The following is a 15,941-nucleotide window of genomic DNA, read 5'->3' on the forward strand; positions in this document are numbered from 1 at the left end:
AACACCTCCTGTGCCCAGCACAGATCCAAATGTCCCCCAAACCCTCCCTGCCCCGATTCTGCCCAGATTTGCTCTTTGCACACACGAGTCACACGCTGAAGTCAGGAGCTCCCTCCGCGCCCAGAGGGAGGAAAAGAGAGAAAGGGCATGAAGAGCTCTCCTGTGCAGAGCCAAGGTCCAAGTGCAGCCCCTGCAGTGGGAAGCACAACTCATCAGGTTTGTGTCCTTTGGGCTCAGGGCCTGGTGACACTCAGAGGCACAGAAAGGTTTTTTTGCCAACAAACACAAGTTGAACATTTGAACAGTTTAATAACCATCACAGCTCTTTCCTCAGCTTTTTGGGATGTCCCAGCAGCATCTGACATGTCCCCCATCCCCAGGGATTTCTGTATAGGAAGAGTTTTGGACAAAGACATACGAAAAGATAATTCTGTGACAGATATAAACAAAATTAGGATGTTGTCTAAAGTGATATTTATTTGAACTTAAGAAAGATTTGACAATTCCCTGAAGTTCAAGGCCTGAAACCAGTCAGTTGAGAGGCACTTGATTGACCAGAGAGCACCTGGAGGAGAAAAGCTGGGGGCAATGGGAAGGATATAGATCCACCTATGTTGAAGGTTATCTAGTGAAGAGATATCCTTTGACATGGCCATTTAAACAGGAGATCTGTAAACACCTGAAGGAACAGGGACTTGGAGTAATGCAGTGAATATAGGAGACACAGGTATACAGGAAAATGAGTATTTCTTCTGCTTCTGCCATCAGTACACCTCCAGGAAATTCCTGTTCCTGATGGGAAACTTTGCCATTCCTTAAAAGGACTCAAATGACCAAGATAATAAAGATTTGCTTGTATATTATGAAAGTAAAAGACATTATAACCTGTACCCCTTTTCGAGGCAGACATAAGCAGTGTGCCCATGGACAGGCAGTGCCACTTGTGCCCTGAGGTGTCCAGCTGGGATTGGATCTCTCCGAGAGCACCTGAGGGAGAGCAGAGCACCTTGCAAGCTGCAGGTCCCTGACAGCCCCGCAGGGCTCCTGTGCCATCAACATCTGCTCTGCTCCAGGCTGAAACAGGGCCCAGCATGGTGCTGGGATCATCAGAGAGCTGAGGTGTGTGCTGGAATTCAATGGCCTCCCCATCCCGCAGCAGCCCTGCATTTCCCTCCTGCAGCCTTGGTCTCCAGCCCAGCCATGGAGGCTCTTTGGGCTCTGGAGTGTTGCTGCAGCCCCCAAGGGCAGCTGAGCTCTGCCTTTGGCACAGTCAGGCCTGGCCAGCGCAGGCCATGCTCAGCAATTGCTTGTGTGTGCCTGGCCTTGCCGTCAGTCCCGGCAGTGGCTGCGTGGCCCCTTTGTGGCCCTGTGCTGGCCCAGCCATGGTGGCCCAGCCCCTGTGCAGGCCCAGCCCAGGCCAGGAACATTGCGGCTGGGAACGGCCCCTGTGCCGTGGTGCCCACAGCAGCCCTGGGGCTCTGTGCCCCATGGCCTCCCTGCTGGGCAGCCTCTGCCAGCTCCTGCAGAGCCCGTGGCACCTGTGGGGCTGCACAGACAGCCCTGCCCCGGGCTCTGCCGGCCTCGGGGCCAGCAGAGAGGCAGCCAGGGCTGGCCATGGCCGGGAACAGGCCCTGAGCCCCGCAGGAGGATGGAGCTGGGCCACAGCCAAACTCAGCCCAGGCCAAAGCTGGGCTCAGCAGCCAGGGCTGCCAACGCATGGGCACAGAGGCTGGCGCTGACAAATGTCCTGGGCCCCCTCCCTGCTCTGTCCGTGCCACCAAGGGCACAGAGCAGCCTCCTCTCTGGGCCACTTGCCTGTTTGCAATGCCTTGCACAGGTGCTGGCCCTGCCCCACAAGGCCTGGCCTGAGTCCTGCCCCTGCACGCTCAGCCAGGCTGAGATGGACACTGATGGTTTCTGGGCCAGGCTCTCGGAGCCCAGCCCAGCTCCCTGCAAGCTCTGCCAGCTGCCCTGAGCTCTGGGCAGCACCAAGGGCCTCTCTGAGCCCAGCCCAGCCCAGCCGGCTCTGGCCCCACAGCTCTGCTCAGGCCAGGCTGCTCTGGGCACTGGCCCCACGGCCTCAGCCCCTGCCAAGGGCACAGCAGCAGCTGCAGCTGCCACAGGACTCAGCCCCAGCCATGGGGGAAGGTGCTGGGCCAAGGCCAAAGGAGGCTCCCTGGCTGCCCTGCTCCCCTTGGGCTGAGGTGCTGAGAGCTCTGCAGCCCCTGCTGCCATCCCATCTGCCCAGGGCAGCACCAGAGCCCCGGCCTTGGGGCCCTCAAGAGCTGCTCCTGCTCCAGGCCCATGGCCCATCCCAGAGCTGGGGCAGCAGCCACAAAGCTGTGCCCATTTCTGTTCATTGCTGCTCTGATGGGGATGGATCCTCAGCCACTTGGAGGTTGCTGATGAATTTTATTACTCCAGAGGTCTCTTCTGTCTTGAACTCTTCAGTTCAGGAATTCACTGAAAAAGTCTCATACACATGTGTTCAAAACAGCAGAACAAGAAAAGCCCCTGGGAATCATTCAAATGTTCAATTCTTTTCTGGTTAATTAAAAGGATTTCTGTAGTTTATTTAATGTGAATAAATTGTATTGAAAACAATGCAGAGAGAACAGTTTTGCCCTGTATTCTTTTCCTGTTTATAGCTTGGTATCAGCAATGTCCAACTGATATTGACCCCCAGTACCTTCTAATGCACTCTAAAGAGATATAAAGATCAAGACCCTTCATGGCTGATAACACATGAAACTTTGTCCCCAACCCCCTCCCCACCATTTCCCTCATCCAACCCCTGTCACTCCTATGGATCAGGAATGGTGTGGCCAGAAGCAGCAGGGCAGTGATTCTTCCCCTGTGCTCAGCACTGCTTGGGCAGCACCTCAAGTGCTGTGTCCAGTTTTGGGCCCCCTAATTTAGGAAGGACATGGAGGGGCTGGAGCGTGTCCAGAGAAGGGCAACAAGGCTGGGGAGGGGTCTGGAACACAAGTCCTGTGAGGAGTGGCTGAGAGAGCTGGGGTTGTTTATCCAGGAGAAGAGAAGGCTCAGGGCAGACAAGGTGGTGTCAGGGCACAGGTTGGACTTGATGATTTCTAGGGTCTTTTCCAGCCTTGCTGATTCTGGGATTCTCTGAAACCACCCTTGGATGAGCCCTGGGCCTCCTCTTCAGCAGCTCCAGCAGCCCAGGTCCCTCAGCTTCTCCTGCCAGCCCCAAAGCCCATCCTGTCAGTCCTGCAGAGCCTCTGCAGCTCCTCCTCATTGCCCAGAACAGGGAGCCCCAGAGCCAGACACAGCAGCCCAGATGTGCCCCCCTGGCCTGGGGTGGCTCTGGCAAGGGAGCAGCACCAGGCACTGCAGGAGCCTGCAGACAATTCCTGCAGCACTTGTGGGATGATCCTGCTGCCCAAGGGACGTTCCCATGGTGCCAAGTCAGGAACTGCAATGGGGAGTGGGGCCAGAGAGGAAAGGGCAAACAGGGATGGGCTGTTTGCAGGGGAGGGAACAGGGGTGGGCAGCACAAAGAAATCTGGACCAAGGAAGAGTAAAGAAAACAAAGGTGAGGCAAAGGAAATGGTCAGGGCAGTTTGGGGGTGGCTGCCAGGCAGCCCTGGCTCTGAGCAACAGCGTCTGCAGTGGCACAGGAAACTCCCAGCTGATGGGAACAAACTTTCTGGCTGACTGCAGAGGCCAGGACAAAGCTGAGTGGTTTCCCTGGTGTCCCCCAGCCCTTGCTGGCCCCAGGGGCTGATGGCATTTGTACTCCCTCATGTTCATGTCACCACAGCAACAGCATGGGGGTGCTCCTGCCTGCTGTGTGCAATGCAAACAGGGGCTGCTGAGGCAGTGCTGCCGTGTCTGTGCCTGCAAGGATGGGGCACCTGTGTGAGCTGGGGGAGAGGCCAGGGCTGCAGAGGGGGGATGTTGTTGGCAGCTGCATGAGGACGCTCTGGGACGCTGCCCTGGGCTGTGCAGAGCACCGGGGATAGATCAGCCCCTGCTCTGCTGCTCCTTCCCGTCTGGCCCAGGGCCCTTGCAGAGCCCCAGCCATGCTGTTTGCCCCCAGCCTGCCCACGGCCAGCCTGGGGCTGCTCACGGGGGTTTCTGTGCTGAGCATTGGCCTGGCCGTGTTCTTGAGAGAGCCTGGGCAAGGAGCCTGGAGCCCCCAGGGCCTGGGCTGAGGCGTCAGCGCTGCCCCAGCAGTGCCCATGGCCTGTCCCTGCTGCAGCCCCAGCACTGCCACCCCCAGGGCTGTGCCCGGCCCCGAGAGCACTCAGGCCCTGCAGCAACACCAGGGCCACCAGGGCAGCGGGGCAGGGCCACGGCAGCAGCACTGGCAACACCAAGTGCTGCTGCTGCTGCTGCTGCTGGTGGGCACAGCTGCTGGGCCAGCACTGATCTGCCCCAGCTCTGCACACAGACATTGCTGCTGCAGCTCCAGAGAAGGCAACAAAAGGGCATCTCTGCAGAAAACTCTGCTGGGAGATCCGTTAGTTCATTTAAAGCCACTGAGAGCACAGCCCCTCATTAATACAGTCTGTGGCCACAGGGTAGGTGGAGGGAAACAAAATGAGAAATGGTACAATAAATGAGATTTATTTGTAGAAAAGATTAAAAACCTAAAATAAAAAGAGAAAGAACTTCCAAAATTAAACCAACATGTACTATCTAAGATGACTTTTATTACAAGTGATTTGCAGAAATTGGCCAGCAGTTTAATGTTTCTGGAAGCATCCAGTCATCAGTCTCCACACTGCAGCCTTGAGCTCCTGGTTCCTCAGGCTGTAGATGAGGGGGTTCAGGGCTGGAGGCACCACTGAGTACAGAACTGACAGGGACAGATCCAGGGATGGGGAGGACATGGAGGGGGGCTTCAGGTTGGAAAATATACCAGTGCTGAGGAACAGAGAGACCACAGCCAGGTGAGGGAGGCAGGTGGAAAAGGCTTTGTGCCGTCCCTGCTCAGAGGGGATCCTCAGCACAGCTCTGAAGATCTGCACATAGGAGAAAACGATGAACACAAAACAGCCGAGTCCTAAACAGCCACTAACAGCAAGAAGCCCCAGTTCCCTGAGATAGCACTTGGAGCAGGAGAGCTTGAGGATCTGTGGAATTTCACAGAAGAACTGGCCCAGGGCATTGCCATGGCACAGGGGCAGGGAAAATGTATTGGCCGTGTGCATGAGAGCATTGAGAAAGGCACTGGCCCAGGCAGCTGCTGCCATGTGGGCACAAGCTCTGCTGCCCAGGAGGGTCCCGTAGTGCAGGGGTTTGCAGATGGAAACGTAGCGGTCGTAGCACATAATGGTCAGCAGGGAAAATTCTGCTGAGATGAAGAACACAAAGAAAAAGAGCTGTGCAGCACATCCAGTGTAGGAGATGTTGCTGGTGTCCCAGAGGGAATTGTGCATGGCTTTGGGGACAGTGGTGCAGATGGAGCCCAGGTCGCTGAGGGCCAGGTTGAGCAGGAAGAAGAACATGGGCGTGTGCAGGTGGTGGCCACAGGCTACGGCGCTGATGATGAGGCCGTTTCCCAGGAGGGCAGCCAGGGAGATGCCCAGCAAGAGGCAGAAGTGCAGGAGCTGCAGCTGCCGCGTGTCTGCCAATGCCAGCAGGAGGAAGTGCCTGATGCAGCTGCTGTTCGACATTTGCTGGGGCTGCACATGGGGATCTGTAAGAAAAGTAATCATGGAATAGTTGGGTTTGGAGAGGACTTGAAATATCCCAGCACAGCCTGGGGGCACTTTCCCCCCACTGCCTGCCCAGGGCTCTGCTGCCTGGAGCTGTCCCTGCCAGCAGCTGCTTCCCTGTGCCCAGGGCTGGGCCCTGCCAGGGCTGCCAGAGCCCAGCCCAGCCCTGGGGGCTCAGCTCTGCCCGGCAGAGCCCTCGCAGCTCAGGCACTGCCCAGGGGCAGCTCTGGCTCTGCAGGCTCTGATGGCAACATCAGAGCAACCCTGAGGAGGCAGGAAAAGTTACACGGATGCTGCCTCTAAGGGGCCCTGTGCTGATTTCTGTCTCTGCCTGCTTTACTCAGATCAGAGAGAAATTTGGTTTTTTTCCACCTGAACTGAGACATGAATATCTACGGGCAATTTCCCATCCATGCAACCTAGAGCAGTAGATTAATAAAGCAGGCATTTCCCTTTTATTCAGGTCCTCCCTTGCTGTGCTCCCTGTATAATCAACTTGGAAATGCAGTTCAATGCCATGCTGGGAGCAGTCCTGAACAATGCTGCATCCTCCCCACACAAGGAGAACACTCCCAAGCCTCACCAGCTGTCTCCTGCCACCCAGATCTTGTCCCCCAGTGCTGGGAGCAGCTGCCAGGGCTGGCTGAGAGCTGTCCCTGGCAGGCAGCAGAGTCCCTGCCCCAGCACAGCGCCCTGGGCTGCAGGACCCTGCTCTGCAGGACAGCCCTGGGCACCCCTGGCTGCTCTGCACAAGAGACAAGCAGAGAATGTACTCACAGGCTCTGCAGGCATTGGGATGTTCCAGCTTGAGGGGATGGCTCCAGGAGCTGCAGCTGCATTGTCCTGCAGCCAGAGTTTGCTGTGCCAAGGGCTGGCAGTGATTGTGCCCCAGGCACTTCTCAGCCCCTTCCCAGCCCTGACTGATTGAAGCTCTCTGTGCCTCTGTGCTGTGCCCGGGCTGGCTGCAGGCAGTGCCCCAGCCCTGCTGGGCTGGCACAAGAGCTGCTCCTCAAGAGAAATGTGCTTTTGAAGCTCTTCTTGGTGAGCAGGAGCTGCCTCTGTGCCAGGAGCCCAGCCCAGCTCAGCAGCACAGACACAGCACAAGGACTTTAATCAGCCTCTGGGCGTTTGTGCTCAGGCCCTGGACATCAGTCCCTGAGAGGGAGATGAAGAAACCTCTCAGGAACTCCAAGGCAGAATCCAACTCCAAAGTTTCTTGGACTTTTAATGGGTCCCAGAGAGGGACACGACTGAGCAAGTGTCCCCAGGCCCCAGGCAGAGCAGAGAACTGCAGGCAGTGATGACAGGTGGGGACAAAGAGAAGCCAAGTCTTGGTGGCCTGGGGCACAGCAGGGTCTGTGCCAGCAAGGGCTGGGAGGAGACACCTTGTCCTGAGGCCCTGGGGCCTCCTGGCACAGCCCCAGCCAGGCTGGGCACTGTCAGCCCCTTGTGCTGCCCTCAGCATCCCCCCCTAGCCCACATCCCAGTGGCCTCAAGGATCTGCTGCAAGGAGTCCCTGGGGAGCCTTGCTCAGCAATGGCCCTGGGGGCTCCTTCATGCTCCCTGCAGGGACTGCAGGTTTTTCAAAGGACTTGGGGTTTGGCTTTTGCCTTGGAGTCTCTGAGAGGTTTGTGCAATCATGGCCTCCAATTATCTGCTGTAATTAGTCCCTGGAGAGGCTTTGTCAGTAACAACACTCAGTGGGGCTCATTAATACTTCAAAGTGCTTCAGTTTTTTAAGGTACTTGGTGTTTCCCTTTGATACAGATGCCATGAGAAAGATTGTGCAGTCACAGCCTCCAATTATCTGCTGTAATTAGTCCCTGGGGAGGCTTTGTTAGTAAGGAGACTCAGTGGGGTCATTAATGCTTCAAGGTACTCAATTATTTTATGGTACTTGGTGTTTCATTTTTGATACAGACTCTGTGAGAAGTTTGTGCAATCATGGCCCCAATCATTTGCTTAATGAGTCCCTTGAGAGCTTTGTACTGACACTCAGTGGGGCTCATTAATGCCTTGAGATACTCAAGGTTTTTCAGGTACTTTGGATGTTCCTTTCCACTCTGAATCTCTGAGAAGTGTTTTGTCCAATTCTGGCCTCCAATTCTCTCCTCCAAGGAGCCCATGAGGAGGCTGTGTTGGAGATGGACCTCAGTGGGGCCCATTCATGCCTTGAGACACTTTGGGGTTTTCTTTTGACTTTGAGTCCTGGAAAGTTTTTTTGCAATCTCCTCTCAGGCCCTGAGGTTCCAGACTCAGCGCCAAATTCACCACAGGGCTCATTAGGATCAAGCAAGTCCTGACAAACCATGGCTCTGCCTTGATTTCCTCTGGTCTGGAGCAGTTCATTAGGAAGATTTCCTTTACTGTTGTAGAGAAATATTCCAAAGAGCTTCTAAGTAATGTGTATTCCTATCTCAAAGGGTGTCTTTTATTGTTCTTCCTATTATACAAATGGTGATTGCAGCATTCTGTGATTGATATTGATCCAGAGTCTCTCCTAAGGAGGTCTGGCCAGGTCAGTGAAGTTGTACCTTGAGAACTGACCCAGTGTGGACAACCTTGCCCCACATTCCCCAACCCCGTGTGAGAAAAGATTTTCACTTTCAAAAATTTAAATGCCTTATTAAGACCTTATCAAAATACAACAGAAGACTGAATCAAGAAAAGGATACAGTGCCAGGAGCAACGAATTCAGTCACCGTGTGCTCATCTACAAAATGGGCGCTCTGTCTTTTACACCTCCAGCCCCTCCCAAAGTCTTGTCAATCGACTCCTTCTTCACTGTCCAGTGCTGGAGATCACTGGCTCACACCTTGATTGGAGGTCAGGTGCTGCCATAGGAACAAGCCAACCCTCCCAAATGCCCCAACTACTGAGGCCATCCTGTGATAGCAATGCAAGGGGGAGGGGAAGGATAACTGTACATCTACAAAACTTCTCTTAACATATATTTAATATTCACCCCTTAATTGTGAGAGTCAACCATAGAATTACTCATCTATAACAAACCCCCCTTTTCGTTTTCTATAAGTCCTTTTGCTTGAACAATTAAGTGAAAAAATTTCTCTCTCTTGAATGAGTCATATGAGCATCTGTTGATGTGGGCAAGGACAGTGGGAACAGAACAAACAAATCTCAGGTTTTCCTTAGACACACTTATTTGGAATGGACAAAAGGGCATCCCAGAGGTCCAGTGTGGCTTTGACTCCCATCTACCGTGCCTGTGTGGCTGCTGCCCATAGTTGGTGCATCTTAGGGGTGAGTACAGAGGCCAACTCGGTCCTGCCCTCCAGTCCCTGTTGAATTAAAAGACAACTGAGGAATTACAGAGGTCTGGAATGGCCTTTTGTCCCTACCTTACCATGCCCATGGGGTTGCTACCCACAGCTGGGCTATGGAGCCTTCTTGGTCGCAAACAAAGGGGCCAACCCGGCCTTGCCCTCCTTTCTTTGTCTTATTTTCTTAAAGAAGCTGTCCCATTACCTTTTACAGTCCCTTGTGTACTTCCCCTCAACAGATGCTGGTAATTCTCACCCGTGAAAACAGGAAGACAGTTCTCGAGCTGGCTGGTGGAAGCTTGACTCTGCTTTTTGGGCATCTTCCTGTTTTTCTGGTCGTCTTTCAGTCTCTGCTTGAGAGTCAATCTTGTTTCACCCAGCCTGGATGTTGTAGTCCACTCTTTGGGTTCTTCTCCTGGGCCTTTGACTCTGTTGCCATGAGTCCATTCCTGCTCTGCAGCTCGCATGGCCGATTCGGTGGTGAGCAGTGCCTGAAAGGGACCTTCCCACTGAGGAGTTAGAGGCTGATCTCTCCACGACGTGATCATCACCCAATCCCCGGGATTAATATTATGGATTCTGAAATCCAGGGTGGTAGTTTGAGGAATTGCCCCTTTATGTCTTAGCCCCTCTAAGGTTTGTGCTATAGACATCTCTTATTTCTTGGCATTGGCTTCCCCTTCCTCACAGGTGGCAGCCTTCTGGGGCGAGGTCAGGAAGGGAAACCCAAACATCATTTCATAGGGTGGGACCCCCAGATCTGACTGGGGTTGGGTTCTAATTCTTGATAAGGCCAAAGGGAGACATTTTATCCATGACATTTGGGTTTCAATCATTAGTTTAACTAGAGCTCTTTTAAGAGTTTGATTCATTCTCTCAACCCGACTGGAACACTGTGGATGCCATTGGGTGTGTAATTCCCATTTTACTCCCAGGGCCTGAACAACTTTCTGCAATATCTTTAATGTGAAATGAGTTCCCCAGTTGGAATCAATCCTGTTTGCCATCCCATATTGGGGAATGATTGATTCTAGAAGTGTTTTACTCACAGCACTGGCACTGGCTTTCACAGTGGGTACCACCTCTTCCCAATGAGTCACGTGATCTACTATCACTGGCAAAAACTTCCACCATTGTACCTGGGGAAGCTCAGTAAAGTCTCCTTGGATGTTTTGGAAGGGCCATAAGGCCAGTTCTCACCCTCCCCTGGGTGTTTTCCTCATGATTTTCTTATTTACTTGATGACATATCCCAGACTGTTCAGTTACTTGCTTAGCTATTCTGAAAATTCCTGTACATCCCCAATCCCTTAGAAATTGAAAACTTAGCACTTGTGTATCCCAATGTGTTGTTCCATGTATGCCTTCCAGCATTTTCCTGGCAAGGGGTTTATTCAACATTTACCTCCCGTCTGCTAATTTCCACTTCCCTTCATTATCTTTCTTGGCTTCTGTTTTGAGGACTTCTTTTCTGTCCCATGAATACGGGGACTTCTTGCATTTCACTCATGGGTGTTAATACTATTTTTAGTTTTTCTGTCTCTGATTCAGTTGCATTTTAAGCTTCTAAATCGGCTAAATTGTTCCCTTGCGCCTTTTGAGTCACCCTTTTTTGATGTCCTTTAACATACACCACTGCTACTTCCTCTGGTAATTGTAAGGTTTCTAACTCTTCTAAAATAAGTTTTTTTGTGAATCAGTCCCTTTCCCTTTGAATTTAATAGCCCCCTCTCTTCCCAATTTTTTTCCAAAGGCATGCACTATTCCAAAATTGTATTTTAAGTCCTGTATATATTGTTCTCCTTTTCCATGCAAATATTTCCAGAGCTCATTTTAGGGCATATAGTTCACACGCTATAGATCACATGCTGACCAGTTGGAAGGTAACTTTCTCTTTTCTATGGCCACCAACCCTTCATGCACTGTAGCGTACCCCGATACCCTGTGCCCCTTTATTACCTGTGAAGATCCATCGATGTACAATCGATTTCCACCTTGAAGTGGTTGATCTGTTTGGTCCTCTCTTCCTTTAGTTTGATAGTTTATAACCTCTAGGCAATTATGTATTAGTTCCTCACTTTGTTCTCCATACAAGAACTGGGCAGGGTTGAGTTGGTTACTCACGATCAGCTCTAAACCATTATCTATTAAGATGGCTTCATACTTTAGCACTCAGGAATCAGTGAGCCATTTCTGTCTTTTGGCTTAGGATACTTCTAACTGAGTGTGGAGTATATATTTTCAATTTTTTCAATAACCTTAAAGGGTAATATCTTGGTTTGAAAAGACAGGTGTCCACTAAGGAAGGCATGAGCCTCCCTTGAAATGGAAAATGTAAACCCCCCCCACCTTATAATTATAATAATTTTGAAATTAAGAGGCTCTTCAGCAAAGATATTGGAATAGGAATAACAGTTCTTTACTAGGAAAACTAAAAATACAAATGTAATAGTACAAACAAAAACTAACAACCTACTGACAGTGTCAGAACACCTGTTGGTCGGGTGTTGGCAGCAGTCCCATTGAATGGTGGCTGCAGTGCTCCTGCAGTGACCGGTGTGGTTCTGTTGGAGCAGGGATCCTGCAGAAGGGTGGAGTTTTCCTCTGAAGGTCCAGTGGTGGTGTAGATGAGCCTGATCTTCCTCTGGGAATCCAGTGGAGAAGAAAGCTGCTCCTCTGGGCATCCAGTGGAAAGGCTGTACTGGTCTCCCAAAATCTCACATTATATCCAGGTAGGAATGCTTGGCTCCTCCCTCAGGGTGGAGCATCTCACTGTCTGATGATGTAATTTTTATCAGTCATGCAGTGACACTCAGTGGCCCATTGACAGAAGATGTCTCCCTAGAGGAAGGATTGGTTGAGGGAAAGATAAAGAAAAACTGCCCAATTAACAGAAGATAACTGCCTCACCTCTTACAGATAGGAATTGAATACAACCCCAGCTACATCTTTCAACTTAAGACATTTACAAAAATTGCCATTTTAAGTTCTAACTGAGTTTGGCCTCCCTATTTTATTTTTTCTACATGCTCTAGCAGCCCCTTAAATACTTCCTGAGAGACCTGACCCTCCTTCCAAAGATGATACATCCTCTTTTTATTCTAAAGTTCCTCCAAAACCTCCTTGCCCATCTAGGCTGGGCATTTGCCTCATCGACTTGTCTTTGGCACACAAGGAGAGTCTGTTCCTGTGCCCTCAAGATCACTGTTTTGAGGCATGCCCACCCTTCCTGAACTCCTTTGTTTTTAAGGAACTCTCTGAGTAAGTCTAAACAGGCCAAAGTCTGCCCTCTGGAAGTCCAATGTAAAAGCCTTATTGATGTTCCTCCTGACTTCACCAAATACTGAGAACTCTATGATTTCATGATCACTATCCCCCAAGCAGCCTCCAACCACCACATCTCCCACCAGCCCATCTCTACTTGCAAACAACAGATCTAACACAGTCCCTCCCCTGATGGACTTACCCATCAGCTGCCACAAAAAGTTGTCATCAACAAACTCTAAAAATTTTTTTGACTGCCTCTTTTCAGCTGTATTGATTTCCCAAAAAATGTCTGGCAGGTTGAAATCACCAGCAAGAACAAGAGCTGATGATCCAGAAACATTCTCTAGCTGTTTATAGAATAAGTTGTCCATCTCTTCTTCCTGGTTGGGTGGACAATAACAGACTCCCAGTAGGATGTCAGCCTTGTTGGCCTTCCCCCTAATTCTCACCCATAGGCATTCAACTTCATCATCATTAGTTTCAATACCTATGGTGTCCAAAGCCTCCCTGATATAAAGGGCCACCCTTCTACCTCTTCTCCCTTTCCTGTCTCTCCTGAAGAGCTTGTAGCCATCCAGTGCAGCGCTCCAGCCATGTGAGTCATCCCACCACGTCTCCCTGATGCCAATTACATCACAGCTTTGCTGCTGCACCATGGCCTCCAGCTCTTCTTGTTTGTTACCCATGCTGCGCGCACTGGTATACATGCACCTCAGCTGGGCTGCTGATTTCAGCCCTAACTCAGGCTTGCCACCCTTGGGCCTGCTTCCAGAATGCCAGATGCATCCCCTTCCCCCTTCAAACCTAATTTAAAGCCCTCTCAATGAGTTCTGCCAGTTCACAAGCTAAAAACCATCTGTCCGTCCTTAACAGAGAGATGGATCCCGTCTGGTTCCAGCAGGCCAGGTGCTGTAAAAGTTGCCCTGGGATCAAAGAATCCAAAATTCTGCCAGTGACACCAACCCTTGAGCAATTTACTGATAATGCGAGCTCTTGTATTGCTTTCACTGTTTTTCTCAGCCAGCAAAGGAACTGAGGAAAAGACTACCTGTGTCCCTGTCCTATCAACCACTTGTCCCAGAGCCCTAAACTCCCTCTTAATTGTCCTGACATTCCTCTTTTCAATCTCATCACTGCCAGCCTGGACTATCAGCAGTGGGTAATAATCAGAGGGCTGAATCAGCCCAGGCAGTCTCTCAGTAATATCCCATATCCAGGCCCCAGGGAGGCAGCAGACCTCTCTGTGGGGTGGGTCTGGTCGACATATGGGGCCCTCTGGTCCCCTCAGAAGGGAATCACCCACCATGATTACCCTTTTTTTTCCTTTTTCATGTTGGAGGTGGTAATCCCTCTCCCAGATCAATCATAATTGGAAGGCTTACTGGGCAGATAATTTTCTTCTAAATAATCTGTCTGACTCTCTAGATCCATGGGCTCATACCTATTCTGAAGTGGCACCTGACTAAGGGATGGGGGTTGGGAGGAGTTTTTATTAATAATTCCTCAAGCAAGGACCCATTTCCAGTCCCCTTCATCTACCAAGTGTTCTTCTATTGTGTGACAGTGGGAGGCACAGGAGTCCTCTGACTCTTGTGGGGCCTCCCTCAAGGATGGAAAGGCTGAACTCCACCAATCCGTTTCCCTTTCACTTTCCCTGATACTCCTTAGTCTTTCCACTTCCTCTCTAGCTTGGCCACCAGTGAAAGGAGATTGTTCATCTGTTCACGCTGCAGGCAGATGTCCTCTGCAATGCCCCCTGAAACCATAGAGAAGCTCAAACAGTCCACACAAGAATGAGTCTGTACAGACACATCCTTTTTGGAGGGTTCAGTTTGGTTACACAGATTTGCACTAACTAGGATTTTTAATCCTGTGAAGACCATTACTAAGAGAAACCCTGAAATAAAACAACAAAAACACCAAAAGCAACACATAGCAAACCTTCTGAACAGGGGACTCCTGGAAATCTGCAACCCTGCCGGCAGGAACTGCTGCACAAACTGCTGTGCCACACCCTCAGAGCCGTGCCATGCCCCTGTTTGCCCACAAACTGCTGTGCCACACCCTCAGAGCCATGCCATGCCCCTGTTTGCCCACAAACTGCCCTGCCATGCCCTCAAAGCCGTGCCAGGCCCCTGTTTGCCCACAAATTGCTGTGCCACACCCTCAGAGCCGTGCCAGGCCCCTGTTTGCCCACAAACTGCCCTGCCACGCCCTCAGAGCCGTGCCACGCCCCTGTTTGCCCACTCCAGGTCACCCTGCTCCCCAGAGGCCTCTTTTAAAGCCCCCACCTCATGCCGCAGCTGAGAAAAACCCCTCTGAGCACCTGTATGGACTAACAAGCACAACACAACCCACCTGCTCAGTGGCACTAGGGGGGTGCAGCCCCATCCTGCCCCCAGGGAGGGGAGTTTAGGAGCTCAGAAATGCTCCTTGGGCCTCAGCATTGCAGGTAAGTGAGGGCAAACACATTCTCTCTTCACATGGCAAAGAGGAAAACAGTTCCCTGTATACCCACAACATGGACCAGAGAAAGATGTTAACCCCAGGTGAATGACCTTGTTTCCCCACCTCCACAAGAACCACTGGGACCCCATTGCAGAGAAGCACAGGGTCACCAAGGACAGATGGGACACTGCTGGAGCCAAGAGTCTTGTACTCTGTTTGATCTCTTCCCCACACCCGTGCAGCTCCACTCTTTCCTTCCCCACCCCGTCCTCCATCTTCCCCCTTTTTCCTTCTCACTCTCCTGTTTCCTATCCCTTTCTATCTGTCTACTGCCCATTTATTCTTCAATAAATTCCCTGTTGTTGACTTTTTACATGATCTCCTGGATTGCTCATCGTTCTCAAAGGAGAACCCAAAATACACATCGACCACAGCTTGAATCACATGCTGAAGAGCCTCACTTTATTTATGCCAACTGATAAGCATAAATCATAATAAATAGAACTTTAGTTAAATTCTACACCACGCACCACATGTCTTCCTCAGATGTGGTTGCAATCTGCTGTAATAGCAATTAAAAGGAAAGGCAATGAGGGCACCTTGACCACTGATAAACAAAAGGTAATTTGGGATTATCACACTCTCTTTGAAAGTGTTTCCAATCTTGGTGACATCTTGTTAATGACACTTATTATCCCATTGATGGTAAAGTCACAGCTTTTCTTTTAACAATACTCTATGCCTTATACCCAATTATAGTGCTGATTAAATCCCAATGGAACTGTCCTCTATCTGTTAGAACATACAAGTGTGAGCCCCAAATGGGAGCAAATAGCCAACTGTGGATGTTGATGCCTGATGGACAGGAACAGCAAGGATTTATTTCTGAAAATAATACTATTAACAACTAAGACATTTGCCTTGACTGTTAAGAAAACGTCAATATCCTGTTGAAACCCCAGTGATTGTACTTGCATATGCTGGAAATGGATGTATCTGTATGAGAACTTGGTGTGATTCTATGTTTACAGAAAACACCACCTGAGAGACATCTGATCCCTCTAATAGTGATATCTGTAGTTTTAGCAAAATGATGGGATGCAGCTTGAACAATTCAGCTCCCTCACAACTCAACAATTGCTACAATCCAACTGCAGACTGTGTCAAGTTTCATTGCCTGGAGTGAATCTGGCATTGGCAAGAAACTGTTGCAATATGATGATCAGAGTCCATGCTGAAATGGACAACAGCGCAACAGA

At 50.7% G+C, this 15,941-nt stretch overlaps 1 protein-coding gene and 1 pseudogene across 1 annotated transcript; one reads left to right on the plus strand and one right to left on the minus strand.

The window, feature by feature from the left end:
* Nucleotides 1–15,941, plus strand: part of LOC129047051 (zinc finger protein 135-like) — a 208,199-nt pseudogene that overhangs the window by 11,915 nt on the left and 180,343 nt on the right.
* On the minus strand, nt 4,660–5,669 carry LOC118700676 (olfactory receptor 14I1-like). Its single transcript, XM_036405270.2, has one exon. The coding sequence runs from the start codon at nt 5,643–5,645 to the stop codon at nt 4,713–4,715; it is 933 nt and encodes a 310-aa protein (XP_036261163.1). The 5' UTR covers nt 5,646–5,669; the 3' UTR covers nt 4,660–4,712.

This window comes from Molothrus ater, chromosome 34 (assembly GCF_012460135.2).
Source record: "Molothrus ater isolate BHLD 08-10-18 breed brown headed cowbird chromosome 34, BPBGC_Mater_1.1, whole genome shotgun sequence".
Classification (NCBI taxonomy): Eukaryota; Metazoa; Chordata; class Aves; order Passeriformes; family Icteridae; genus Molothrus; species Molothrus ater.

What these genes read in the sequence shown, in the direction of transcription:
- LOC118700676 (XM_036405270.2), bottom strand. Translation starts at nt 5,645, where the DNA reads ATGTCGAACAGCAGCTGCATCAGGCACTTCCTCCTGCTGGCATTGGCA.